The sequence below is a fragment of the Nerophis lumbriciformis genome, linkage group LG23 (genome assembly GCF_033978685.3).
Source record: "Nerophis lumbriciformis linkage group LG23, RoL_Nlum_v2.1, whole genome shotgun sequence".
In the NCBI taxonomy this organism is placed as follows: Eukaryota; Metazoa; Chordata; class Actinopteri; order Syngnathiformes; family Syngnathidae; genus Nerophis; species Nerophis lumbriciformis.
Window position 1 is genome coordinate 6,422,501 of NC_084570.2, and position 25,018 is coordinate 6,447,518.

Below are 25,018 nucleotides of genomic sequence, written 5' to 3' on the forward strand. Positions count from 1 at the left end.
GAAATTCATTGCCATGTTGCTACGGCGTGGAGGAATATTTTCAACATAGTAGTCAAAGTTCAACTTGGCAGTGAATTTCTTGCAGTAGCTGCTGACCTTTCTATTCAGTCTGTTGCCTCCCCTTCACGTTATCTCACTCTTTGTTCCCCTCATCTTCATCCCTCCCCAGGAAGTCCTGCAGCGGAGGCTTCACCGCTGCACTCGGCGGTGAATGGAGCAGTCAATGGCACCGTTGTTGGTGTGGTGGCCCCGAGTCAGCTCTCGCCACTCACCAGCCCACTGCTCGCCGACGCCGGATATGTTCGTAACGACGAGGAAGAAGAGGCCAGGAGGAAGGTGGGAGGAATATATAATCGGACTTAGTTGGACAGACCTTTTACACTTTTATGTTTGTGTCCAGAAGTTTCCCACAGACAAGGCCTACTTCATCGCTAAGGAGCTGTTGACCACCGAGCGGACTTACCTCAATGACCTGCAGGTCATCACTGAGGTAAGGAGGCCAATAGAAAGTACGAATCAAAAAGTAAGACTGTGCACGGTACGTGTATTTGTATTCAACCGTTTCGGTACGGGGGTTCGGTTCGGAGGTGTACTGAACGAGTTTCCACACGGACATATTAAGTAGCGTACCGCACGGTGTGTAAACAAAGCACACTGAGGCACAACACACGGCATCTAGCAGCAACCGGGCTACTTCAACATGCGAAAGCCAGAGCTGGAAGACCCTCTTGCCTCGTTAAGATCTCTCGTTTGAGAACATTTTGGTTTCGCGGTGCGATACAACAATGGATAACATCGCTTCAACGAAGAGAAAGACGAACAAACGCAGCTCCCACCGCATTCAAGCAGCCTCTCCTCGGTGAGTCAGGCAGGGCTAAAGCAATAACAAATGTTTTTATAGCAGCAGATTTAAGACCATATTGCATTAAAGGGGAACATTATCACAATTTCAGAAGGGTTAAAACCATTAAAAATCAGTTCCCAGTGGCTTATTTTATTTTTCGAAGTTTTTTTCAAAATTTTACCCATCACGCAATATCCCTAAAAAAAGCTTCAAAGTGCCTGATTTTAACCACCCGTCCATTTTCCTGTGACGTCACATAGTGATGCCAACACAAACAAACATGGCGCATAGAACAGCAAGCTATAGCGACATTAGCTCGGATTCAGACTCGAATTTCAGCGGCTTAAGCGATTCAACAGATTACGCATGTATTGAAACGGATGGTTGTAGTGTGGAGGCAGGTAGCGAAAATGAAATTGAGGAAGAAACTGAAGCTATTGAGCCATATCGGTTTGAACCGTATGCAAGCGAAACCGACGAAAACGACTCGACAGCCAGCGACACGGGAGAAAGCGAGGACGAATTCGGCGATCGCCTTCTAACCAACGATTGGTATGTGTTTGTTTGGCATTAAAGGAAACTAACAACTATGAACTAGGTTTACAGCATATGAAATACATTTGGCAACAACATGCACTTTGAGAGTGCAGACAGCCCAATTTTCATCAATTAATATATTCTGTAGACATACCCTCATCCGCGTTCTTTTCCTGAAAGCTGATCTGTCCAGTTTTGGAGTTGATGTCAGCAGGCCAGGGAAGCTAGGGTCGATATTCTTCTCTTGATCATCTTCGGTGGCATAAAGGACGGTGTGAGCCAAAACATCCAGGGGGTTTAGCTCGCTCGTCTGCGGTAACAAACTGCCGCCATTGCTTGCCGTGCTACCGAGGTCCTTTGTCCCTGAATTGTTCACACACTCCGACAGATTCAATGGGGGTCTGGCGGCAGATTTCTTTGACTTTATCGTTGGAAATGCATCTGCTTTGAGTGTCGCAGGATATCCACACATTTTTGCCATCTCTGTCGTAGCATAGCTTTCGTCTGTAAAGTGTGCGGAACAAACGTCCAATTTCTTGCCACTTTCGCATCTTTGGGCCACTGGTGCAACTTGAATCCGTCCCTGTTCGTGTTGTTACACCCTTCGACAACACACCGACGAGGCATGATGTCTCCAAGGTACGGAAAACAGTCGAAAAAACGGAAAGTAACAGAGCTGATTTGACTCGGTGTTTGTAATGTGTTTGAGAAAATGGTGGATTGCTTCCCATTGTGACGTCATCGCTCCGAGAGCGAATAATAGAAAGGCGTTTAATTCGCCAAAATTCACCCATTTAGAGTTCGGAAATCGGTTAAAAAAATATATGGTCTTTTTTCTGCAACATCAAGGTATATATTGACGCTTACATAGGTCTGGTGATAATGTTCCCCTTTAAAAACTAGATTTTGACCCAACTTCTATGGTGGAAGAACAATGAGCGCATATATCCTCTTACTGCCAAGTTAGCCAGGCACTATCTCGCCACACCTGCTAGCTCCGTGCCCAGTGAAAGGGTATTTTCCACAGCTGGAGACATTTTAACTGCAAGCAGGTCTGCTCTTTCTGCAGACAATGTGGATAAACTGATTTTTCTGGCAAAAAACATGAATATTGAGTGAAAGTCACCAGGGTTAAAGGCTGGTGGGGGGGAAAGAAAAGTTAATCTGAGGCTGAGTTGACTTGAAACTGTTTAATGTTGCACTTTTTGTATGTAGAAGAAAGGTTTTGTCATTTTATTTAATCTGAGCAATAACATGAAGCAGTTTAATGTTGCACTTTATATGTGGAAATGTTGCACTTTATATGTAAAAAGGTTTTGTTAAGAAACCAATTCAATAGCTTTTATTTAATCGACCCTGTGTGTGTATATGTATGTTATTGTTATGTTAAAAGGATAAAGCCATTGTTTACAAATTTTGGTAAATAAATAACCAGAAAATGTATAATTTTGTTTTTTTCTTACTGTACCGAGAATGAACCGAACCGTGACCTCTAAACCGAGGTACTTACCGAACCAACATTTTTGTGTACCGTTACACCCTTAGCACTTCAATATGTTTACCACTAAATTGTTTTGGTGGCCACATTTACAGAAAGCTAAGGACCTGGTGTCCCAGACTTCTCCTTTCACTATTAGTCCTATTTTGTATAGAGAACCGGTCCTCTACATTAGACGTTTGATTTCGGTGTATTTATTTTGTCAAGAGTTACAGGAGCGCTATGCTTTTTTTTAAGGAACTTCTGCAAAAAAGGTAGTCAAAGATAATCTCAAATGACCGTATTCTGGTGTTTTTAGAACCTACTCAGTGGCCTTGTGGTTAGAGTGTCCGCCCTGAGACTGGAAGGTCGTGAGTTCAAACCCCCGGCCGAGTCATACCAAAGACTTTAAAAATGGGACCCAGAAAAACTTATCTTTGGGTCAATGTGGTAATTTGATTACCATGAATTTGAATGCAGCTAAGGTGACCCAAAAACACACAATTCCACAGATTGTTGCTCAAACAGTTCCTGGCGACTGAATCAACATAAACGAGAGGACTGACAGACTAAAAAAGTTTGCACATTCTGCAGGAAGGAATTTTAATTCTTAAAGGGACCACGTCAATGCAAAGTATCCATTAGTCAGTGACTCCTCTGCAAGTACTGCACTTGGGAAGTGTGAGAATTGCACCAAACCACCGTCACAGAATAAAATGTGCAGACTGATAAACACAGTCGAGGACACAGGTCTGAGCTGCCATCAGGACGTACAATAAACACAGTTAACTATGAATGGGTATGAGTCATACCAAAGACTATAAAAATGGGACCCATTGCCTCCCTGCTTGGCACTCAGCATCAAGGGTTGGAATTGGGGGTTAAATCACCAAAATTATTCCTGAATGCGGCCACCGCTGCTGCTCACTGCTCCCCTCACCTCCCAGGGGGTGAACATGGGGATGGGTCAAATGCAGAGGGTAATTTCACCACACCTAGTGTGTGTGACTATCGTTGGGTCTTTTGGACTTTTTCTTTAAGAATCTACGGCAAAAATGTGAGCCTCAAGTTTTTTTTAGAACTAAACTCGCGGGCCACCTGTTGAATAGCCCAAATGATGAAAAAGAGAGGACCTAGAATGGAACCATGAGGAAGTATAAACCGTTCAGTTTGTTCAAGGAGACGTTTCACCTTCCATTTAAGTAGGCTATCAATTCATGCTCATAGACCTAGATTGGTCAGATCTAGTCTTAGACCTGGATTGGTCAATCTCGACCTAGATTGGACAGATCTAGTCCCAGACTTAGATTGGTCAATCTCGACTAGATCTGACCAATCTAGGTCTGTGAGCATAAACTGATGAAGCTTTTTTGGAAGGGGAGGTGAAATGTTTCCTAAAACAAACTGAACAGTCCATTTGTGATGGATTGAATGCCCTGAGAATACAATGGCCTGGATGAATGAGAACACCCACGGGTACAGTATAACTAAAGAAGTTGACAAACTACTACTGACTGCATCTAAAGTAAACAAGCTACAGCGACACTTTGGTTACACATTTTGTTTTGTAATGGTATTCATGTAACTCCCGAAAAGGAAAAGGACTTGAAAGGGTGCTTGAGGTAAAGTAAATCACAAGTTTGGACTCCAGTGTTCTATGTTCGTTAGCAAGATTAATATGTCAATGCAAGTATCTGCCAATGTGTTTACAGTGGTCCAAGTTCCTCTAAACCGGTCATTCTCGAACTGTGGTGAGCTCCACCTAGTGGTAGGACAAAGAATCACTTCATTAAATATTCAAACTCTGCTACTTTATTAAGTTAAAGTTAAAGTGCCAATGATTGTCACACACACACTAGGTGTGGCGAAATTATTTATCTGCATTTGACCCACCACCCTTGATCACTCCCTGGGAGGTGAGGGGAGCAGCAGTGGCCACGCCCGGGGATCGTTTTGGTGATTTAACCCCCAATTCCAATCCTTGATGCTATCAAACTGTATGTAATGTTACAGTGGCCAAAGATGTTGAATAAAACCTCTGTCTTGTTTTTAATGAATATTTGTGACTACAACGCTACTGTATTTTAATGTTGGTCATTATGATAACACTTAGAGAGCCAAGTGTTTTCTGAGGTGGTACATGGTGAAACAAGTTTGAGAAAATGTTTGTCTACCAAATATTATATATATATATATATATATATATATATATATATATATACTTTTTACCACCACAGCTGTTGTCCGTAAATTGAATATTTATTTCTCTACAATAAGCCGTCTCCAAAGGTGTTTCACAAAATTTGGCAGTACATCCAACTGGCCTCAAAAATGTATACCGTATTTTTCGGAGTATAAGTCGCACTGGAGTATAAGTCACATTTTTTCGGGAAATTTATTTGATAAAACCCAACACCTAGAATAGACATTTGAAAGGCGATTTAAAATAAATAAAGAATAGTGAACAACAGGCTGAATAAGTGTAGGTTATATGAGGCATAAATAACCAACTGAGAACGTGCCTGGTATGTTAACGTAACATATTATGGTAAGAGTCATTCAAATAACTATAACATATAGAACATGCTATACGTTTACCAAACAATCTGTCACTCCTAATCGCTAAATCCCATGAAATCTTATACGTCTAGTCTCTTACGTGAATTAACTAAATAATATTGTTTGATATTTTACGGTAATGTGTTAATAATTTCACACATAAGTCGCTCCGGAGTATAAGTCGCACCCCCGGCCAAACTATGAAAAAAAACTGCGACTTATAGTCCGAAAAATACGGTTTATGTATATATATATATATATATATATATATATATATATATATATATATATATATATATATATATATATATATATATATGTCTTAATAAGGTTATCCAAAAAATAGTGCTCGATACCGTAGTAGAGCGCAATATATGTATGAGGGGTTCCCTCAATCATCAGGAGATTTTCCTGATGATTGAGGGAACCCCTCATGAAACAGGCCTGTAGAGATGAAGTAGTCTTGTGATTTTTTTCCCACACATAGATATATATATATATATATATATATATATATATATATATATATATATATATATATATATATATATATATATATATGTATGTATATATATATGTATGTATATATATATATATATATATATATATATATGTATGTATATGTATGTATATATATATATATATATATATATATATATATATATATATATATATATATATATATATATATATATATATGTATGTGTGGGGGAAAAAAATCACAAGACTATTTCATCTCTACAGGCCTGTTTCATGAGGAGAAAATCTCCTGACGATTGAGGGTACCCCCCTCATGAAACAGGCCTGTAGAGATGAAATAGTCTTGTGATTTTTTTTTTTCCCCCACACATACATATATTGCGCTCTACTACGGTATCGAGCACTATTTTTTGGATAACCTTATTAAGACATATATATATATATATATATATATATATATCAAAAACACAAAACGTGTGAAGGGGCCTAGCTCTGGCTGGCAAATGCAAAAATCCTAATTGAATACTTTTGTCCCTCTCACATGTGTTGCTTCTTTGCACTAGTTCCCAGAAACTTTGATGTGGGGATGAAGGCGTGTGCTGGGATCTTTTTTAAAACTTCTGAAAAATATTTTCTTTGGCTCGTGCTGCTGAGCTTTCAAGTCTTCTGCTTTACCTGTCTCATTGCTCCCTCATCTATTGTTGGTCCTCTTTTCTGGTCCGTGTTAATCCCAGGTGTTCCAGAGTGTGGCGGAAAAAGACGAGGAAGCATTCCCGGCCTCTGTCAGGACCTTAATATCGTCCAACTACGATCCAGTCCACAAGTTCCACCAGGAGTTTCTGAAGGAGGTGGAGCAGAGACTGGCCCACTGGTGAGTATCAGAGCAAGATTCAATACAAGGCTTTGACAGTATAATAATGATGCAATTACATTTTTAATTGCACCTTTAAAAAGTGAAATGTCGGCTGTTTAGTGTGTCCTTGCAGAGCTCTCTTAATATGTTCCAGTCATGTTTTTGTAAGACAAGCGTGGCTCTCGCCTGACACCTGCTGCTGAAACTATTGACTACTAAACCTTACTGAATGTAAACCGTGCACTGGTGTTTTAATATTTAAAGAGCCTCCACAGTCAGGGGTGTCTAAACTTTCTCCAGTGAGCTAAATTTAAGAATGCCGGGGTTCATTTTATGCAGTGCGCACCTGCGCAATTGCGCACTGCTCACGCGTCCTCTGCGCACAGCAAATCTATGCCGCGCAAAAAATCAAATCCCACTGTAAACAAAATAAACAAATCGTTTGTTTTGTATGATTTTGCAATGCAACTGTGATTAACGGGTTTGTCAACATTTAAATTATTGTAACGTCTGTAGAGAGTGGAGACACTTAAAGGAGGACAGGAATTCCATCGGTCCCTTTATTTAGCGAAATTTTTTGTCGGCCATAACCACACCAAAACAATGTGTAAAATACTTTTATCTACACACCCCGTTTCCATATGAGTTGGGAAATTGTGTTAGATGTAAATATAAACGGAATACAATGATTTGCAAATCCTTTTCAACCCATATTCAGTTGAATATGCTACAAAGACAACATATTTGATGTTCAAACTGATAAACTTTTTTTTTTGTTGCAAATAATCATTAACTTTAGAATTTGATGCCAGCAACACGTGACAAAGAAGTTGGGAAAGGTGGCAATAAATACTGATAAAGTTGAGGAATGCTCATCAAACACTTATTTGGAACATCCCACAGGTGTGCAGGCTAATTGGGAACAGGTGGGTGCCATGATTGGGTATAAAAGCAGCTTCCATGAAATGCTCAGCAATTCACAAACAAGGATGGGGCGAGGGTCACCACTTTGTCAACAAATGCGTGAGCAAATTGTTGAACAGTTTAAGAAAAACCTTTCTCAACCAGCTATTGCAAGGAATTTAGGGATTTCACCATCTACGATCTCTAATATCATCAAAGGGTTCAAAGAATCTGGAGAAATCACTGCACGTAAGCAGCTAAGCCCGTGACCTTCGATCCCTCAGGCTGTACTGCATCAACAAGCGACATCAGTGTTTAAAGGATATCACCACATGGGCTCAGGAACACTTCAGAAACCCACTGTCAGTAACTACAGTTGGTCGCTACATCTGTAAGTGCAAGTTAAAACTCTCCTATGCAAGGCAAATACAGTTTATCAACAACACCCAGAAACGCCGTCGGCTTTGCTGGGCCTGAGCTCATCTAAGATGGACTGATACAAAGTGGAAAAGTGTTCTGTGGTCTTACGAGTCCACATTTCAAATTGTTTTTGGAAACTGTGGACGTCGAGTCCTCCGGACCAAAGAGGAAAAGAACCATCCGGATTGTTATAGGCGCAAAGTTGAAAAGCTAGCATCTGTGATGGTATGGGGGTGTATTAGTGCCCAAGACATGGGTAACTTACACATCTGTGAAGGCGCCATTAATGCTGAAAGGTACATACAGGTTTTGGAGCAACATATGTTGCCATCCAAGCAACGCTACCATGGACGCCCCTGCTTATTTCAGCAGAACAATGCCAAGCCACGTGTTACATCCATGTGGCTTCATAGTAAAAGAGTGCGAGTACTAGACTGGCCTGCCTGTAGTCCAGACCTGTCTCCCATTGAAAATGTGTGGTGCATTATGAAGCCTAAAATACCACAACGGAGACCCCCGGACTGTTGAACAACTTAAGCTGTACATCAAGCAAGAATGGGAAAGAATTCCACCTGAGAAGCTTAAAAAATGTGTCTTCTCAGTTCCCAAACGTTTATTGAAAAGGCCATGTAACACAGTGGTGAACATGCCCTTTCCAAACTACTTTGGCACGTGTTGCAGCCATGAAATTCTAAGTTAATTATTATTTGCAAAAAAAAAGTCAAGTTTATGAGTTTGAACATCAAATATCTTGTCTTTGTAGTGCATTCAATTGAATATGGGTTGAAAAGGATTTGCAAATCATTGTATTCCGTTTATATTTACATCTAACACAATTTCCCAACTCATATGGAAACGGGGTCTGTAGCAAAACTGGTCGTTGTCTACCGTACAAACCAAGCCAAAAGCAACTCTTTGTCATCTGTTATATCAACAGCAGCCGCTTGCTCTCTCTCTCACCTGCACCAACACATACACTATGGCAATTAGCCACTGGTGCGTTTATGGCCACACAAAAAGTTGGACAACTCCAACACTACACGTAAAGTGTAAATGTCAGGACGTTTTACTATGACTCATCAATCAGTGTGCTTATTCTACTGTCATTTGTTAAGAATTTTATTTTTTGGATATTAATCATGAAATTATGTTACAGGACTACATAATTGCTAATAATATTTATTTTACGGACAGAAAGTTAATAAACACTTCATCTCATGCAACATGTGAATGTTTTAAGGGGAACTAAATGTGATCTCTGAAAGGGGTACACAATCTTTCCTAAGCAGGACCCCCACCCAGGCATAAAATACTATAGTGCATAGCTGATTAAAAAAAAACAATATCTAAGTGGGCCAAATCACATATATTAGAAAATAATCTCTTGAAATTGACTAGTCACTTGATTATAATAATAAGACATTTAAATTGTTATGTCAGGTTTGAGACAAATGTGCTGCTGGTATGACCACAGTGTGCACGTCTGTATTCCACTGAATGCTCAGAGTGTTTGTGCGTTTGCTCACACACATGAAAAATTAGAGGGAACATTGTTAGAGACGCTGAAACCAATCCAATGTAGGTCAATCGATGCTGAGCTATCTGAACAAAACATGCATATCTTAGCTTGTGTTACAGGAGACAAACCAAAATAGTAGAATTCAAATCGCCATTGTCACGTTGTACGATTCAGTATCGATTCTCATTTTTCAAAAATCGATTTTATTTTTTATTCTTATTTTTTTGTTTTTTTTTATTAATCAATCCAACAAAACAATACACAGCAATACCATAACAATGCAATCCAATTCCAAAAGCAAACCCGACCCAGCAACACTCAGAACTGCAATAAACAGAGCAATTGAGCGGAGACGCAAACACGACACAGAACAAACCAAAAGTAGTGAAACAAAAATAAATATTATCAACAACAGTATCAATATTAGTTACAATTTCAACATAGCAGTGATTAAAAATCCCTCATTGACATTATCATTAGACATTTATAAAAAAAAACAATAGTGTCACAGTGGCTTACACTTGCATCGCATCTCATAAGCTTGTTAACACACTGTGTCCGATATTTTCACAAAGATAAAATAAGTCATACTTTTGGTTCATTTAATAGTTAAAACAAATGTTCATTATTGCAATCAGCTGATAAAACATTGTCCTTTACAATTATAAAAGCTTTTTACAAAAATCTACTACTCTGCTTGCATGTCAGCAGACTGGGGTAGATCCTGCTGAAATCCTATGTATTGAATGAATAGAGAATCCTTTTGAATCGGGGAAAATATCGTTTTTGAATCGAGAATCGCATTGAATCGAAAAAATCGATTTATAATCGAATCGTGACCCCAAGAATCGATATTGAATCGAATCGTGGGACTCCCAAAGATTCCCAGCCCTACAAAATAGCACAAGCTAGACATACATAAGTGTCTCTAATTGAAGAATATTGCGGTCTAAAATACGACATTTGTTAAAATAAACAAGTATCAAAAATTAGTTTCATATTACTTACGTATTCAAATTCTCCAAGGCAGAAGTAGCGTATTAGAAAGTATTCGGTAACAAACGTGTCCGCATCATTCATCATAAGCTTAATTTAATTGATTATAGTGGCCACTAATGTGTTCCAAAATACCAATTACCGCCCTACTTCACTTTAAAGACAGCATAAATCCATTCCAGATGGTTATTGATTAATAGGTTAATGTTTTTCATACCTGCTATTGTTCTGTTTGGCTGATTTCAAAAACCTTTTTTAACACGCTACACTACAAAATCATTACAGTAGTATCGGGTTTAGCTCGGTGTCGGCCAGAACTTAAGGCTCCAGTATCGGTATCGTATCGGAAGTGGAAAAAGTTGTATTGAGATAACTTTGAATTTAAGTACCGTATTTTTCGGACTATAAGTCGCATTGGCCGAAAATGCATAATAAAGAAGGAAAAAAACATATATAAGTCGCACTGGAGTATAAGTCGCATTTTTGGGGGAAATTTATTTGATAAAACCCAACACCAAGAATAGACATTTGAAAAGCAATTTAAAATAAATAAAGAATAGTGAACAACAGGCTGAATAAGTGTACGTTATATGAGGCATAAATAACCAACTGGTATGTTAACGTAACATATTATGGTAAGAGTCATTCAAATAACTATTACATATAGAACATGCTATACGTTTACCAAACAATCTGTCACTCCTAATCGCTAAATCCCATGACATCTTATACGTCTAGTCCAGGGGTCACCAACGCGGTGCCCGCGGGCACCAAGTCGCCCGTAAGGACCAGATGAGTTGCCCGCTGGCCTGTTCTAAAAATAGCTCAAATAGCAGCACTTACCAGTGAGCTGCCTCTATTTTTAAATTGTATTTATTTACTAGCAAGCTGGTCTCGCTTTGCTCGACATTTTTAATTCTAAGAGAGACAAAACTCAAATAGAATTTGAAAATCCAAGAAAATATTTTAAAGACTTGGTCTTCACTAACTGACAAAGAAACAGATTTGGTGTCCAGTTCAAAGTGTGACATGATTTATTTAAAAATTTGACATGAGTTATTATTTGTACAAACAAGGTGCAAAGTAATTCATGATTTGTTAAAAAAAATGTTAGTGGCTAGCCCGGAAAAGGGTGGAGTGCCATCTCCGGGTTGGGGAGGAGATCTTGCCCCAAGTGGAGGAGTTCAAGTACCTCGGAGTCTTGTTCACGAGTGAGGGAAGAGTGGATCGTGAGATCGACAGGCGGATCGGTGCGGCGTCTTCAGTAATGCGGACGCTGTATCGATCCGTTGTGGTGAAGAAGGAGCTGAGCCGGAAGGCAAAGCTCTCAATTTACCGGTCGGTCTACGTTCCCATCCTCACCTATGGTCATGAGCTTTGGGTTATGACCGAAAGGACAAGATCACGGGTACAAGCGGCCGAAATGAGTTTCCTCCGCCGGGTGGCGGGGCTCTCCCTTAGAGATAGGGTGAGAAGCTCTGCCATCCGAGGGGAGCTCAAAGTAAAGCCGCTGCTCCTCCGCATCGAGAGGAGCCAGATGAGGTGGTTCGGGCATCTGGTCAGGATGCCACCCGAGCGCCTCCCTAAGGAGGTGTTTAGGGCATGTCCGACCGGTAGGAGGCCACGAGGAAGACCCAGGACACGTTGGGAAGACTATGTCTCCCGGCTGGCCTGGGAACGCCTCGGGATCCCCCGGGAGGAGCTGGACGAAGTGGCTGGGGAGAGGGAAGTCTGGGCTTCCCTGTTTAGGCTGCTGCCCCCGCGACCCGACCTCGGATAAGCGGAAGAAGATGGATGGATGGATGGGCTAGCTAGTTAAAATGGGATATTGTGATTTCACAAGACTGTCTTAGAAGTGACCATTTGAAAATGTTCAATTTGAAAAATGTGCACTTAGAGAAAATATAAAAATAAAGTGTTGCATGTTGATATTTATCTGTTTCTATATATATTTATTGTGAGAAATCATTAAGATGATCAGTGTTTCCACAAAGATAAATATCATTAAGTATTAATAATAACATAGAGTTAAAGGTAAATTGAGCAAATTGGCTATTTCTGGCAATTTATTTAAGTGTGTATCAAACTGGTATCCCTTTGCATTAATCAGTCCCCAAGAAGTAGCTCTTGGTTTCAAAAAGGTTGGTGACCCCTGGTCTAGTCTCTTACGTGAATGAGCTAAATAATATTATTTGATATTTTACGGTAATGTGTTAAAAATTTCACACATAAGTCGCTCCTGAGTATAAGTCGCACCCCCGGCCAAACTATGAAAAAAACTGTGACTTATAGTCCGAAAAATACGTTGTTTTTTTTTTATAACTATAAAATTGTTGCATGATCAGATAATTACAATGTTTAAAATATATTCAGTAGTATGCAAAAAATGTAACGTTGAAAGAACAAATTCATTTATCAAAAAGATGAAGTTTTGACACGTATTATTTACATAAAATGATGTGCCAGGCCCAATATGCACTAAGCTGTTTAAATAGCAAACAAAGGGTTATACGTTTGTTCATAGAAAATGCATTTGTCCTTATATCAAGGCTCTGCATTATATGTAAAATACATATAAGAATCAGTCATCAATGGAAATAATGCTTTCTTTTTCCCCTCTCAGGGAGAGTCGATCCAATGCACACATTAAAGGAGACTATCAAAGAATCGGTGACGTTCTGCTGAAGAACATTCACGGTCTAAGGGTATTATAACTATTATGTAACCTCCACTATGCTGCTGTACTATGGGTTCGCCATGACAGTTTTTTCTCATCTGCAGCAGCTGACGGCTCATCTGCAGAAACATTCCGAGTGCCTGGTGGAACTGGAACGAGTCTGTCGGTAGGCGTACGTGCAGTTGAGTGAGCATCCGCATTTTTGGGGGGAATTTCAAACCGTCCCCATGCATCTTAGGTCGAGTCGCAAGGCGGAGACTTTGTGTCGAGAGCTGGAACAGCAAAGAGTGTGCTACCTCCCCCTCTACATGTTCCTCCTGCGGCCGCTCCACCGCCTTCTGCACTACAAACTCATCCTGGAAAGGCTCTGCAAACACTACCCGCCCACTCATGATGACTTCAGGGACTCCAGAGGTGAAATAAGAAAAATACAAAAAGTCTTGCCTCTACCTTACAACCTCACTGCAAAAAGTCAGTGTTCAAAAATAAGACAAAAAAAAAAATTAGGGGTATTTTACTTGAATTAAGCAAAATGATCTGCCAATAGAACAAGAAAATTTGGCTTGTCAAGATTTTCCAAAACTAGTAAAATTAGCTAACCTCAATGGATCCAAAAATACCTTAAAATAAGTATATTCTCACTAATAACAAGTGCACTTTTCTTGATAGAAAAAAAAGTGACCTTTTTGCTCAATATGTTGAAAAATATTCTTAAAATGTATGTAAATATTAGTGCCATTATCTTGACATAATGATATTCGCTAGGCATTACAATTCTTAAAACCAGCAAAATTATACTAAAAAGTAATTTATTGTTCTTAATGGAAGGCAACAAGGCAGCTGCTTGTTACTCTCGGGGTCTCCTAGCCGCTCAGGCAAATCATATTCTCTAAAAATGCATTTTTCCATGGATAACATGACATCATCGCGCCAAGTGCGTGCTCTTTCAGTCAATTAGTGCGCATATATACAGCCCGGCCCCCGGCCAAAAATGTTTTTTTTGTAATTTTGAAGAATTCATCTGAATGTGCATGAACTATTTCTGTTCAAAATTGTTAGAAATGTCAAATGTTTCAATATTAACTGTCAGTTTACTGTACTGTGCCAACTGTACTACTATATGAGTACGTATTTTCTATTGTTTTATTGAAAATAAAACAGCAAAGTCCATTTGGCTGTCATCTGTTTTAATTATGAGACACAATTGTGTCAAAGTCATGATTTTTTTTAATGCTTTAAATAAGAAATGATTACTTTAAAAAAGTAGTTTTATACTCGTGAGTGTTGATGACACAGCTTTGCAACAGTTGATATTCTACGTAGTTTTACTCTATCGGTCATAAAATAACATAAAATCTGCTTAGTGAGAAGAATTATCTTATCAGACAAAAAATAAGCAAATATCACCCTTATTTGAGATATTTAATCTTACTTAGATTTCAGTTTTTGCAGTGCTCCCTTAACACATTCATCCTCTTGATTCTTGCAGCTGCACTGGCGGACATCACAGAGATGGTGCTGCAGCTGCAAGGCACGATGATGAAGATGGAGAACTTTCAGAAGCTTCTGGAGCTAAAGAAGGACCTAACAGGCATTGACAACCTGGCCATCCCTGGAAGGGTCAGACACTTTGATTAATAAGACACATTTCCTCTGTGCAATAGTAATGCGTTTGTGTCGGACTCACAGGAGTTCATCAGGCTCGGATGCCTCAGCAAGCTCTCCGGGAAAGGCCTGCAGCAGAGAATGTTCTTCCTGGTATGAAAATGCTTTTACCGTATTTTTAGGACTATATGGAGCACTTAAAACCCTTTCATTTCCTCATAAATCGACAGTGTGCCTTATAACCTGGTGCGCCTTTTGTATGTATTATTCTGGTTGACCTTACTCACCTCAAACCAATTTTAATTGGTACACGGTGTAATGATAAGTGTCACCGGTAGATGGCAGTCACACATAAGAGACACTGCAGGTTGACGCCTGTTGTTCAATAAATGACGCTAGCAAGAAAGACCAAAAAGATGATGTTTCAATGAGAATAAAGACCATTACACACACAAAAATCTTTCAAAATGTTTTAGTACGACTTTTGTAAGCTACAAAGCTGCGCCGCTTGATGGATTGTCGGAAACATCACAGCTGCCGTAGTCAGACGTAGTGTGCTTCAACATATGGGTATTATTATGGTGTGTGTAGAAGGACTCCAAAATGGCACTGTGGAGGTCTTGCTCCTCCGGGTTCTTCGGACCACCCAGGACAGACATGACAGTCTTGACAGATTACAATAATGGTTTATTTTGCAATAAGTTGTCTCTTCCGTGGTGCTTTTCAACAATTGTTGTTTGTGTCAGTCTCGCGCTCGCTCTCGCTCGTGCTCCGCCATCAACAACAACCCTCTCCTCCTTCCCGGCTGCTGCCTTTAACAGAGCGACAGGTGATTAGATAAACGCGCCCAGGTGGGCCATCTACGCACCTGTCGCTGATCTCGAAGCCGGTCCTGGCACCCCCCGCTTCGCTGCAGGGCTGCAGGCCACGCCACCCCACAGGCCCCTATTAGGAGACATATTATCTGGCATTTTCTTTCGCTTCATTATGCAAAATCAACTTTTCTTACTTATTGGTACCTGCTGATCTGCATAAGTCCAGAAAATTTGCACGCGTCTGCCATTGTAGCACATAGTCAATAAGCTCCTTCTTTCTCTCCATCCTTGTGTTGTGGGGCATTCATCCTCCCCTGTTGCCATTTCTAATACAAAGTAGTGAAGTGAATTAAATTGAAATAACGCTTTTCTCTAGAGACTCAAACCGCTTTACATGGTGAAACTCAATATCTAAGTTACATTTAAACCAGTGTGGGTGGCACTGGGAGCAGGTGGGTAAAGTGTCTTGCCCAAGGACACAACAGCAGTGACGATGATGGCGGAATCGAGGATCGAACCTGGAACCTAAAGCTGCTGGCGCGGCCGCTCTACCAGCCGAGCCACGCCGCCCAAGTACTGTAGAGCAGTGGCCCCAGTCTGTGGATCGATTGATACTGAGCCGCACAAGAAATTAAAAAAAATAATAATAATAAATAAATATATTTTTATTTTTATTAAATCAACATAAAAAACACAAGATACACTTACAATTAGTGCACCAACCCAAAAAACCTTCCTCCCCCATTAGCACAAAAGGGTTGTTTCTTTCTGTTACTGTATTAATATTCTGGTTCCTACATTATATATCAATATAGTTTAATACAGTCTGCAGGGATACAGTCTGTAAGCACACATGATTGTATTTTTTTATGACCAAAAAAAATCTCTAATACCCCCAACTGAGTGTATTTTGAAATGAAATTTGCCAGCGAGCATAACCGTCGGAATGTCCTCACTCATCTTTTCACTGATATAAGCTCTGACCTGATCACGACCTGTGCCGCCTAAATTGCGTGATTAATTGGCGCATATCCATGATTAATGCGATCATTTTTTTGGGATTATTCACGTAAGTTAACTCGTAATTTTTGACAGCCCTAAACGCAACACAAGATGATCTTTGAGACAATTTGGGTCTTCAGGCCAACATAGATAATGCAACCTTTTTCCTGACTTCTTGCCTCCAGTTCAGCGATTCCTTGGTGTACACAAGTCGGGGGATGACACCGTCCAACCAGTTCAAAGTCCACGGCCAGCTTCCCCTCTATGGCATGACGGTATTCCACCGAGTTGCTCAAAAATGTATCGTTGAAATCCTCCTTTATTTGGAGACTTGATTTGGGGATTTATTTGCATGTCCATGTGCAGATTAGAGAAAGTGAAGAAGAGTGGGGCGTCCCTCATTCCTTCACGCTGTTTGGACAGCGGCAGTCAGTGGTGGTGGCAGCCAGGTACGCCCCAATACATACTTATTGAACCTTTAAAAAATGCAAACGGGACCTACATACTTGTTTTCGATCCTTAAGAGTTCAATTAACACATTCTCCTCCCTCCTTATTCTGCCAAGCTGTGCAGCCGAGATGGAGCGGTGGCTGGAGGACATCAGGATGGCGATTGACCTGGCAGAGCAGACCAACGAGCCTCACATGGACCTGCTGTCTACCAGCCCCTCTGAGAACAGTAAGCTAAGCCAGTGTTTTTCAACCTTTTTTGAGCCAAAGCACATTTTTTGCGTTGAAAAAATACTGAGGCAGAAATCATTAAAAAAACGAAACTCAGTTGACAGTAAAAAGTCGTCGCAATTGTTGGATATGACTTTAAAGCATAACCAAGCATGCATCACTATAGCTCTTGTCTCAAAGTAGGTGTACTGTCACCACCTGTCACATCACACCCTGACTTATTTTGATTTTTTTGCGGTTTTCCTGTGTGTAGTGTTTTAGTTCTTGTCTTGCCCTCCTATTTTGGTGGCTTTTCCTCTTTTTTTGATATTTTCCTGTAGCAGTTTCATGTCTTCCTTTGAGCGATATTTCCCGCATCTACTTTGTTTTAGCAATCAAGAATATTTCAGTTGTTTTTATCCTTCTTTGTGGGGACATTGTTGATTGTCATGTCATGTTCGGATGTACATTGTCTTTTCTCCACAGTAAGTCTTTGCTGTTGTCCAGCATTCTGTTTTTGTTTACTTTGTAGCCAGTTCAGTTTTAGTTTTGTTCTGCATAGCCTGCCCTAAGCTTCAATGCCTTTTCTTAGGGGCACTCACCTTTTGTTTATTTTTGGTTTAAGCATTAGATGCCTTTTTACCTGCACACTGCCTCCCGCTGCTTCAGACATCTACAAAGCAATTAGCTACCGGCTGCCACCTACTGATATGGAAGAGTATTACACGGTTACTATGCTGAGCTCTAGACAGCACTGACACTCAACAACAACACATCATTTGCAGACTATAATTACTGGTTTGCAAAAAATATTTTTAACCCAAATAGGTGAAATTAGATAATGTCCCATGGCACACCAGACTGTATCTCATGGCACACTAGTGTGCCGCGGCACAGTGGTTGAAAAATACTGAGCTAAGCGATATCACTTTGTGGGACTGAAGCGGCAGGCTCGAAAAGGTTCTGTTCATTGTTTGATTTGTAAGTGCTAGTTTTCAGCACTCAGCACTTGACAAGCACCCATCATAGTTTGAACTTAAATTGTACTAATATTGTAAATCCCGCATAGTCTGGGCACATACACAAAAATTTATATTTTATACAATTATTATTATTTGATTTATTGTACAGTTCTTTTTTATTCTCTGTATACGATATAAATAAATAGAGGGACAAGTGGTTGAAAATGGATGGATGGAATTTTTTATCGTCTTTTAATTAATTTATTAATTTTGATATAGTATTTTTGTATCTTCGTTTTTTAATTTCTTATATTGAAAAATAATATATTTTGATACACTATATATATATATATTTATATACACATACATATTTTGATGTAAATGAATGTTCTTTTAAATTCAATTTATGCATTCTTATACAGTGTTTTTGTATCCATATTATCTATTTTTATTTATATATATATAAATATATAAGAATAAATATAATGTCTAAATGATACGAAATGTAATATAAGAAATATATATGGGTTTGAGCTTATCTATATTATTTATTTATACATTTTTGGACAATGGTAAATCAAATAATACCAATGATGATGTTGATTAATTATTGAATGTTTTAGATGAATTATCATTGACTCTGATTGTTTTCAGCTGCTCATGTTCCTCCTCCTATGATTAAGGAGACAGGACAGCTGGGCGCTTCTTTTGTCTGTCTATCATGTTCAAGAAGTGAGGAGTGAGACAGTTTATTTACCGCTAAATAAGTTATTTTGATTATTTTGAAGTCAACCACGGAGAATATTTTTGTTTGTGAAAATAAATTCTGATCATTTGGAATCTAGAAATATCTCCGCGAGTGCTTATTAAGGAATTTAGTGAGTCATAGACCTCCTCCTCAGGACTACTCTGCTATTTTTATTTTTATTTATTTTTTTAACTTTTTTGAACACAAGAGTAGCCGTAACAATATGTATATAACATGTTTTTATTTATTATATTCATTTTAACACGTACATTTTTTAATATGCAGAAATATTGTGATATAAATAAGTTGCACCTATATGATGTTTTTTGCATTTTTTAAATATACAAATAGATGTAGAAGTTTTCTTTTTAATTTATTAATTTTAATACATCATGGTTTTATTTTTTTATTGTTATATAAGTAATGTTTCTTTCAAATTAAATTTATAAATTATAATACAGTATATTTTATATTATGTATACATGCTTTTATATATGTATTGTGATATACATAAATAGGTTGTTCGTTATAAAAAAATAAATGCTATTGTAATTTTTTTTTTTTAAATCATTTATTTATAATTAGGTAAAAAAAAATCCCCAAATATAATGCATGTATATTGTGTATAATACTGTATATGTCTAGACTTTAGGGAGTGTTTAATATAGATTTCCCCCTTTTCTTCTCACTATCATTTGCTACTGTTAGGGTGTTGAATGAGTCCACCTCTGACGTCATCATTGCCTTGCAGCTGAATCCCCAATGATCTTATCTCAAGAGTGCTGCTTTTCAGTCACAACAAAATGAATCTTTCTTCTTTTGTATTGTACTGAAACGGCTTCGATCGTTGCTCTTCTTGGTTTTTTGTTGTGCCTTAAAAGAGCAGCTTGTGCCAAAAAGACGTGATTATTTGTTTTCATTATACTCATGTCTGACCTGCCCGTTGTCTCCCAGAGCTGCTGGAGGATATCGGGGCTGAGCACGAGTCAGAGGAGGAGCAGTGCGGCTCGCGTTCGTCTCTGGAGCGCCAAGCTCAACGTGGTAACACCACAGTGCACGTCTGCTGGCACCGCAACACCAGCGTCTCCATGGTGGACTTCAGTATTGCAGTGGAGGTATTTGACTTTTATCTCCTTGTATGTTTTTTAAATGTCTCACATGACACCAACTGTACCAGTCAGGGACCTGTAACCCTCTAAGAACCCCTAACCGGTCCCTTTGTGACACCTGCTGATGCACAAAAGTACTGCAGTAGTCAAAATTGGCGTTAGACATACAACTACAAATGCACTGGGGTAGACGACCCCAAAGTACCTCACAGGGCATCCTCTAGTTATTTATAGTATGGTTAAATGTACCACAAATTCCCATTGACTCCAAAGCTCCATTCACTTGTTTGCTTTTCTTCCTTAAAAATCAACAGCAGAAAACAAAGTGTTTGATATTCTTTATGGTTGTGTTCATAATAAAACATGTTCAAACCAATCAAATGCAGGTTGAGATGTAATTAATAGTTCCATCCATCCATTTTCTACCGCTTGTCCCTTTTGGGGTTGCGGGGGTTAATAGTTATATAATATATTTGACTACATACAACTAGAGGCCAATTCTAATCACGCAAATACTATATTCATATTATATAGGCCAATACATATTTTTGGAGGCAAAGTAAAATATAAAAGTGGATGATTAATTACTATTTCATAAAATTCTAATTGAGTAATTTATATATATATATTTATATATATATATATATATATATATATTTTTTTTTTTTTTTTTTTTTTAAATTGTCAATTAAAGGTCATTTTAATTGTATATGACTGAGTGTTACGTTTTCGTTTGTTTTAAAGTTGCTTGATTTGTAACTTCATTTAAGTGATTCTTGAATACACTGCAAAAAGTCAGTGTTCAAAAACAAGAAAAAAATATTATTTTTATATTATATTGTATTTGAACTTATCTGCCAATGGAACAAGAAAATTTGGCTTGTCAAGACTTTCCAAAACAAGTCAAATTAGCTAACCTCAATGAACCCAAAAATACCTTAAAATAAGTATATTCTCACTAATAACAAGTGCACTACTATATGAGTACGTATTTTCTATTGTTTCATTGAAAATAAAACAGCAAAGTTAATTTGGCTGTCATCTGTTTTAATATGATTTTTTTTTCATGCTTGAAATAAGAAATGATTACTTTAAAAAAGTAGTTTTATACTTGTGAGTGTTGATGACACAGCTTTGATATTCTAGTTTCAAGCATGTTTTACTCAATATAGGTCATCAAATCTCAGCAACAAGCTGTAATATCTTACTGAGATCATTTAGGACCAAAATCCTTAAAACAAGAAAAACACTCTAATATAAAATCTGCTTAGTGAGAAGAATGATCTTATCAGACAGAAAATAAGCAAATATCACCTTGAATTTTTTTTTCAGTGGGGTCCACGGTAATATTCTAATGCAGACAATTTGATGTTTTAATATGCTGCAGGCCAAAAAAAAAAGGGAGAAAAAAGAACTTCAGGCACCCCTGGTTTAAACAATCAAATGATATCCATCATAAACAGTGTATTAAAAACTCCAACCTTACCATAAATGATTGTTTTCAGTTGACTGCAATTATTTGATACATGTAAATGTACAATTAAATATGTACGATTAAAAAGACATAAAACAAATTAAAGTGTACAAATGTATCCATGAGAAAAAAACCTAAATATTCAAACTAAGTTAACAAAGAAAATCAAGTTAAAAATGTTTTATGTTTTTAACTAATTTATAAAACAAAATGGTCAGTCATAACTTATTTTATATGGAAGCAAGACATCCTTTTTGCCTCATGTTGAGAGCTCAAGTATTGTTATGAAAACACAAACGTTGAATGGGACTTGCACACTTCCCTTGAATTACTTCCACCGGACTAAAACTTCACAGCCTTAAATTTGACATACGTCCATCAACATCGGGATACTGGGATTATTGCTGTTTGATATGAAATACTGTGGCACATAATTTAGAAAACATCTTTAATCAATGCTGCCCTTTTGCTTCTAGAACCAGCTGTCAGGAAACCTGCTGAGGAAGTTCAAGAACAGTAATGGCTGGCAGAAACTCTGGGTGGTCTTCACCAACTTCAGCCTCTTTTTCTACAAGTCACACCAGGTTTGAGAATACAAACACATAGGATTCAAACACTAAGCTCTAAACAGCGTGTGGAAACTATAAAATGGTGTGTACTATTAATGGGCGTGTAGGACTGCATCGCACAATTGTTAAGTGCAAAAGTGGTCCAGACCGCCTTATTTAAATGAGGACTTTGCGTGCAGTACCAAGGAGACACTCATTTCCCGCCACATTCATGGCATCATACGCTCCAGCGGTTGTTTGGTAATGTTGTGGAATATGCAACACACACCAGCTTTTCTGGGGTGATATACTGTAGAAGTGCAATCTAGACAAAATAACCTATTTGAAGGACGTCGAAGGTGTGTTCTGGCCAGTGTTGGGTTAGTTACTGAAAACCAGTAACTAGTTACAGTTACCAGTTACTTTATTTCAAAAGTAACTCAGTTACTAACTCAGTTACTTACACCAAAAAGTAATGCGTTACTGTGAAAAGTAACTATTTAGTTACTTATGTATATATTTTTATTTTTTTAAAGGGGAACATTATCACCAGACCTATGTAAGCGTCAATATATACCTTGATGTTGCAGAAAAAGACCATATATTTTTTTAACCAATTTCCGAACTCTAAATGGGTGAATTTTGGCGAATTAAACGCCTTTCTATTATTCGCTCTCGGAGCGATGACGTCACAACGTGACCTCACATCGGGAAGCAATCCGCCATTTTCTCAAACACATTACAAACACCGAATCAAATCAGCTCTGTTATTTTCCGTTTTTTCGACTGTTTTCCGTACCTTGGAGACATCATGCCTCGTCGGTGTGTTGTCGGAGGGTGTAACAACACGAACAGGGACGGATTCAAATTGCACCAGTGGTCCAAAGATGCGAAAGTGGCAAGAAATTGGACGAAATGTGTTCAAAATGCGAGGCTGTGGGGAAAGCCGACGAAATGGTCAGTCGTTTGTTCCGCACACTTTACCGACGAAAGCTATGCTCCGACAGAGATGGCAAGAATGTGTGGATATCCTGCGACACTCAAAGCAGATGCTGACATCAACTCCAAAACTGGACAGATCAGCTTTCAGGAAAAGAGAGCGGATGAGGGTATGTCTACAGAATATATTAATTGATGAAAACTTTATTCATTACTCGCGGTTTTACGTAAATTATTATACATAAACTGTGTTTTACTGAAATGGGCTGTCTGCACTCTCAAAGTGCATGTTCTTGCCAAATGTATTTCATATGCTGTAAACCTAGTTCATAGTTGTTAGTTTCTTTTAATGCCAAACAAACACATACCAATCGTTGGTTAGAAGGCGATCGCCGAATTCGTCCTCGCTTTCTCTCGTGTCGCTGGCTGTCGTGTCGTTTTCGTCGGTTTCGCTTGCATACGGTTCAAACCGATATGGCTCAATAGCTTCAGTTTCTTCTTCAATTTCGTTTTCGCTACCTGCCTCCACACTACAACCATCCGTTTCAATACATGCGTAATCTGTTGAATCGCTTAAGCCGCTGAAATCCGAGTCTGAATCCGAGCTAATGTCGCTATATCTTGCTGTTCTATCCGCCATGTTTATTGGCATCACTGTGTGACGTCACAGGAAAATGGACGGGTGTATATAACGATGGTTAAAATCAGGCACTTTGAAGCTTTTTTTAGGGATATTGCGTGATGGGTAAAATTTTGAAAAAAACTTTGAAAAATAAAATAAGCCACTGGGAACTGATTTTTAATGGTTTTAACCATTCTGAAATTGTGATAATGTTCCCCTTTAAGGCCCCCTTTAATGCCCTTTTAGCCTTCATTTCAGTACTGTTATTGCACTGGAGAATAATACAATCTGTTGATCAACTTGACATGCATTTGCATCACTGAACTCTGCTCAGCAATGTGGTCTACATACAACACACAAAGACAAAGATATGTTTCAAAGGGCCAATTTGTTTCAGGCCAGAACAAATTGACAGAACTATTTTAAATAGCTGCAACATAACATACTTAAGTAACAAACAGCATAATAACAACATAGCTGTAAACCAAGGAAGGCACACGCTACATACACAAAACCTAACCGGGCGTTTTTTTCTCTCAAGGAATTCTGAAATAAAATCATGTCTAAAGCCCAGAACACTCTACACATTTCCCCAGTTTTAGTTTAGAGAAAGGGAAGATTTGCCTGGCCCACTAGCATCCTTCTTTATGTTTGTGAACTTTATAGTCTATACATTTAGAGTGATGTGAAAATCAAACACTCTAGAAGTCTAGAATGAAAGAGTTTATTAGAGAATTGACAGAGAGTGTGTACCTTCAGTGCTGAATGATGAGCAGAGGCAGAGTTTGGAGCGTCTTCTTTAGCTCGCTTTCCATTTTTATGTACTCACTGTCCAGGTGCCATTTGACACCCGGTATCATGCTAATTATCTGCCTGAAAGCGGGTGACTCCACTGTAGAAATAGCCTGCATGCCTTCTAGCACACACGCTGCAATGTCTCTGTCAATGTTGTCCTGGCTAGCAGTGCCTCATTAAAATCCAGTATGTTGCTTAGGAGGCGAAGTGTGTCTCTTTTTACTAGCTTCGTCAAAGCATGTTGCTTTTGTAGCTGTTTCAGCAGATTTTAATTGCTTGGATAGGATCTTTGATCCAAGACACAACTTACATTTAACTAAAATGTTCTTTTCTTTGTGGCCGACAAAAGAAAAGTAGTGAGAATATCTCCATGTTAAGAAACTCTGCTTCGGCTTGTCTTGTTTGTAAACACAGACACGCCCCCTCCCACACACACACACATACACCCACACAGAGCGCGCGACGCGCCTCTTTC

The 25,018-nt window shown here is 38.7% G+C and overlaps 1 protein-coding gene across 2 annotated transcripts in view; it reads left to right on the forward strand.

The window, feature by feature from the left end:
• Positions 1 to 25,018, forward strand: part of LOC133622482 (FERM, ARHGEF and pleckstrin domain-containing protein 1-like) — a 114,825-nt gene that overhangs the window by 84,356 nt on the left and 5,451 nt on the right. Inside the window, exons 14-26 of one of the 2 annotated variants that reach the window (XM_061985268.2) lie at positions 170 to 336; positions 401 to 490; positions 6,632 to 6,768; positions 13,212 to 13,293; positions 13,370 to 13,431; positions 13,504 to 13,679; positions 14,755 to 14,885; positions 14,955 to 15,023; positions 16,873 to 16,962; positions 17,054 to 17,136; positions 17,253 to 17,365; positions 20,011 to 20,171; positions 22,116 to 22,223. In XM_061985268.2, the coding sequence (XP_061841252.1) occupies positions 170 to 336; positions 401 to 490; positions 6,632 to 6,768; positions 13,212 to 13,293; positions 13,370 to 13,431; positions 13,504 to 13,679; positions 14,755 to 14,885; positions 14,955 to 15,023; positions 16,873 to 16,962; positions 17,054 to 17,136; positions 17,253 to 17,365; positions 20,011 to 20,171; positions 22,116 to 22,223 (1,469 nt within the window). The remainder of the gene's footprint in view (positions 1 to 169; positions 337 to 400; positions 491 to 6,631; positions 6,769 to 13,211; positions 13,294 to 13,369; positions 13,432 to 13,503; positions 13,680 to 14,754; positions 14,886 to 14,954; positions 15,024 to 16,872; positions 16,963 to 17,053; positions 17,137 to 17,252; positions 17,366 to 20,010; positions 20,172 to 22,115; positions 22,224 to 25,018) is intronic. The other variant, XM_061985269.2, reaches the window with a different exon arrangement.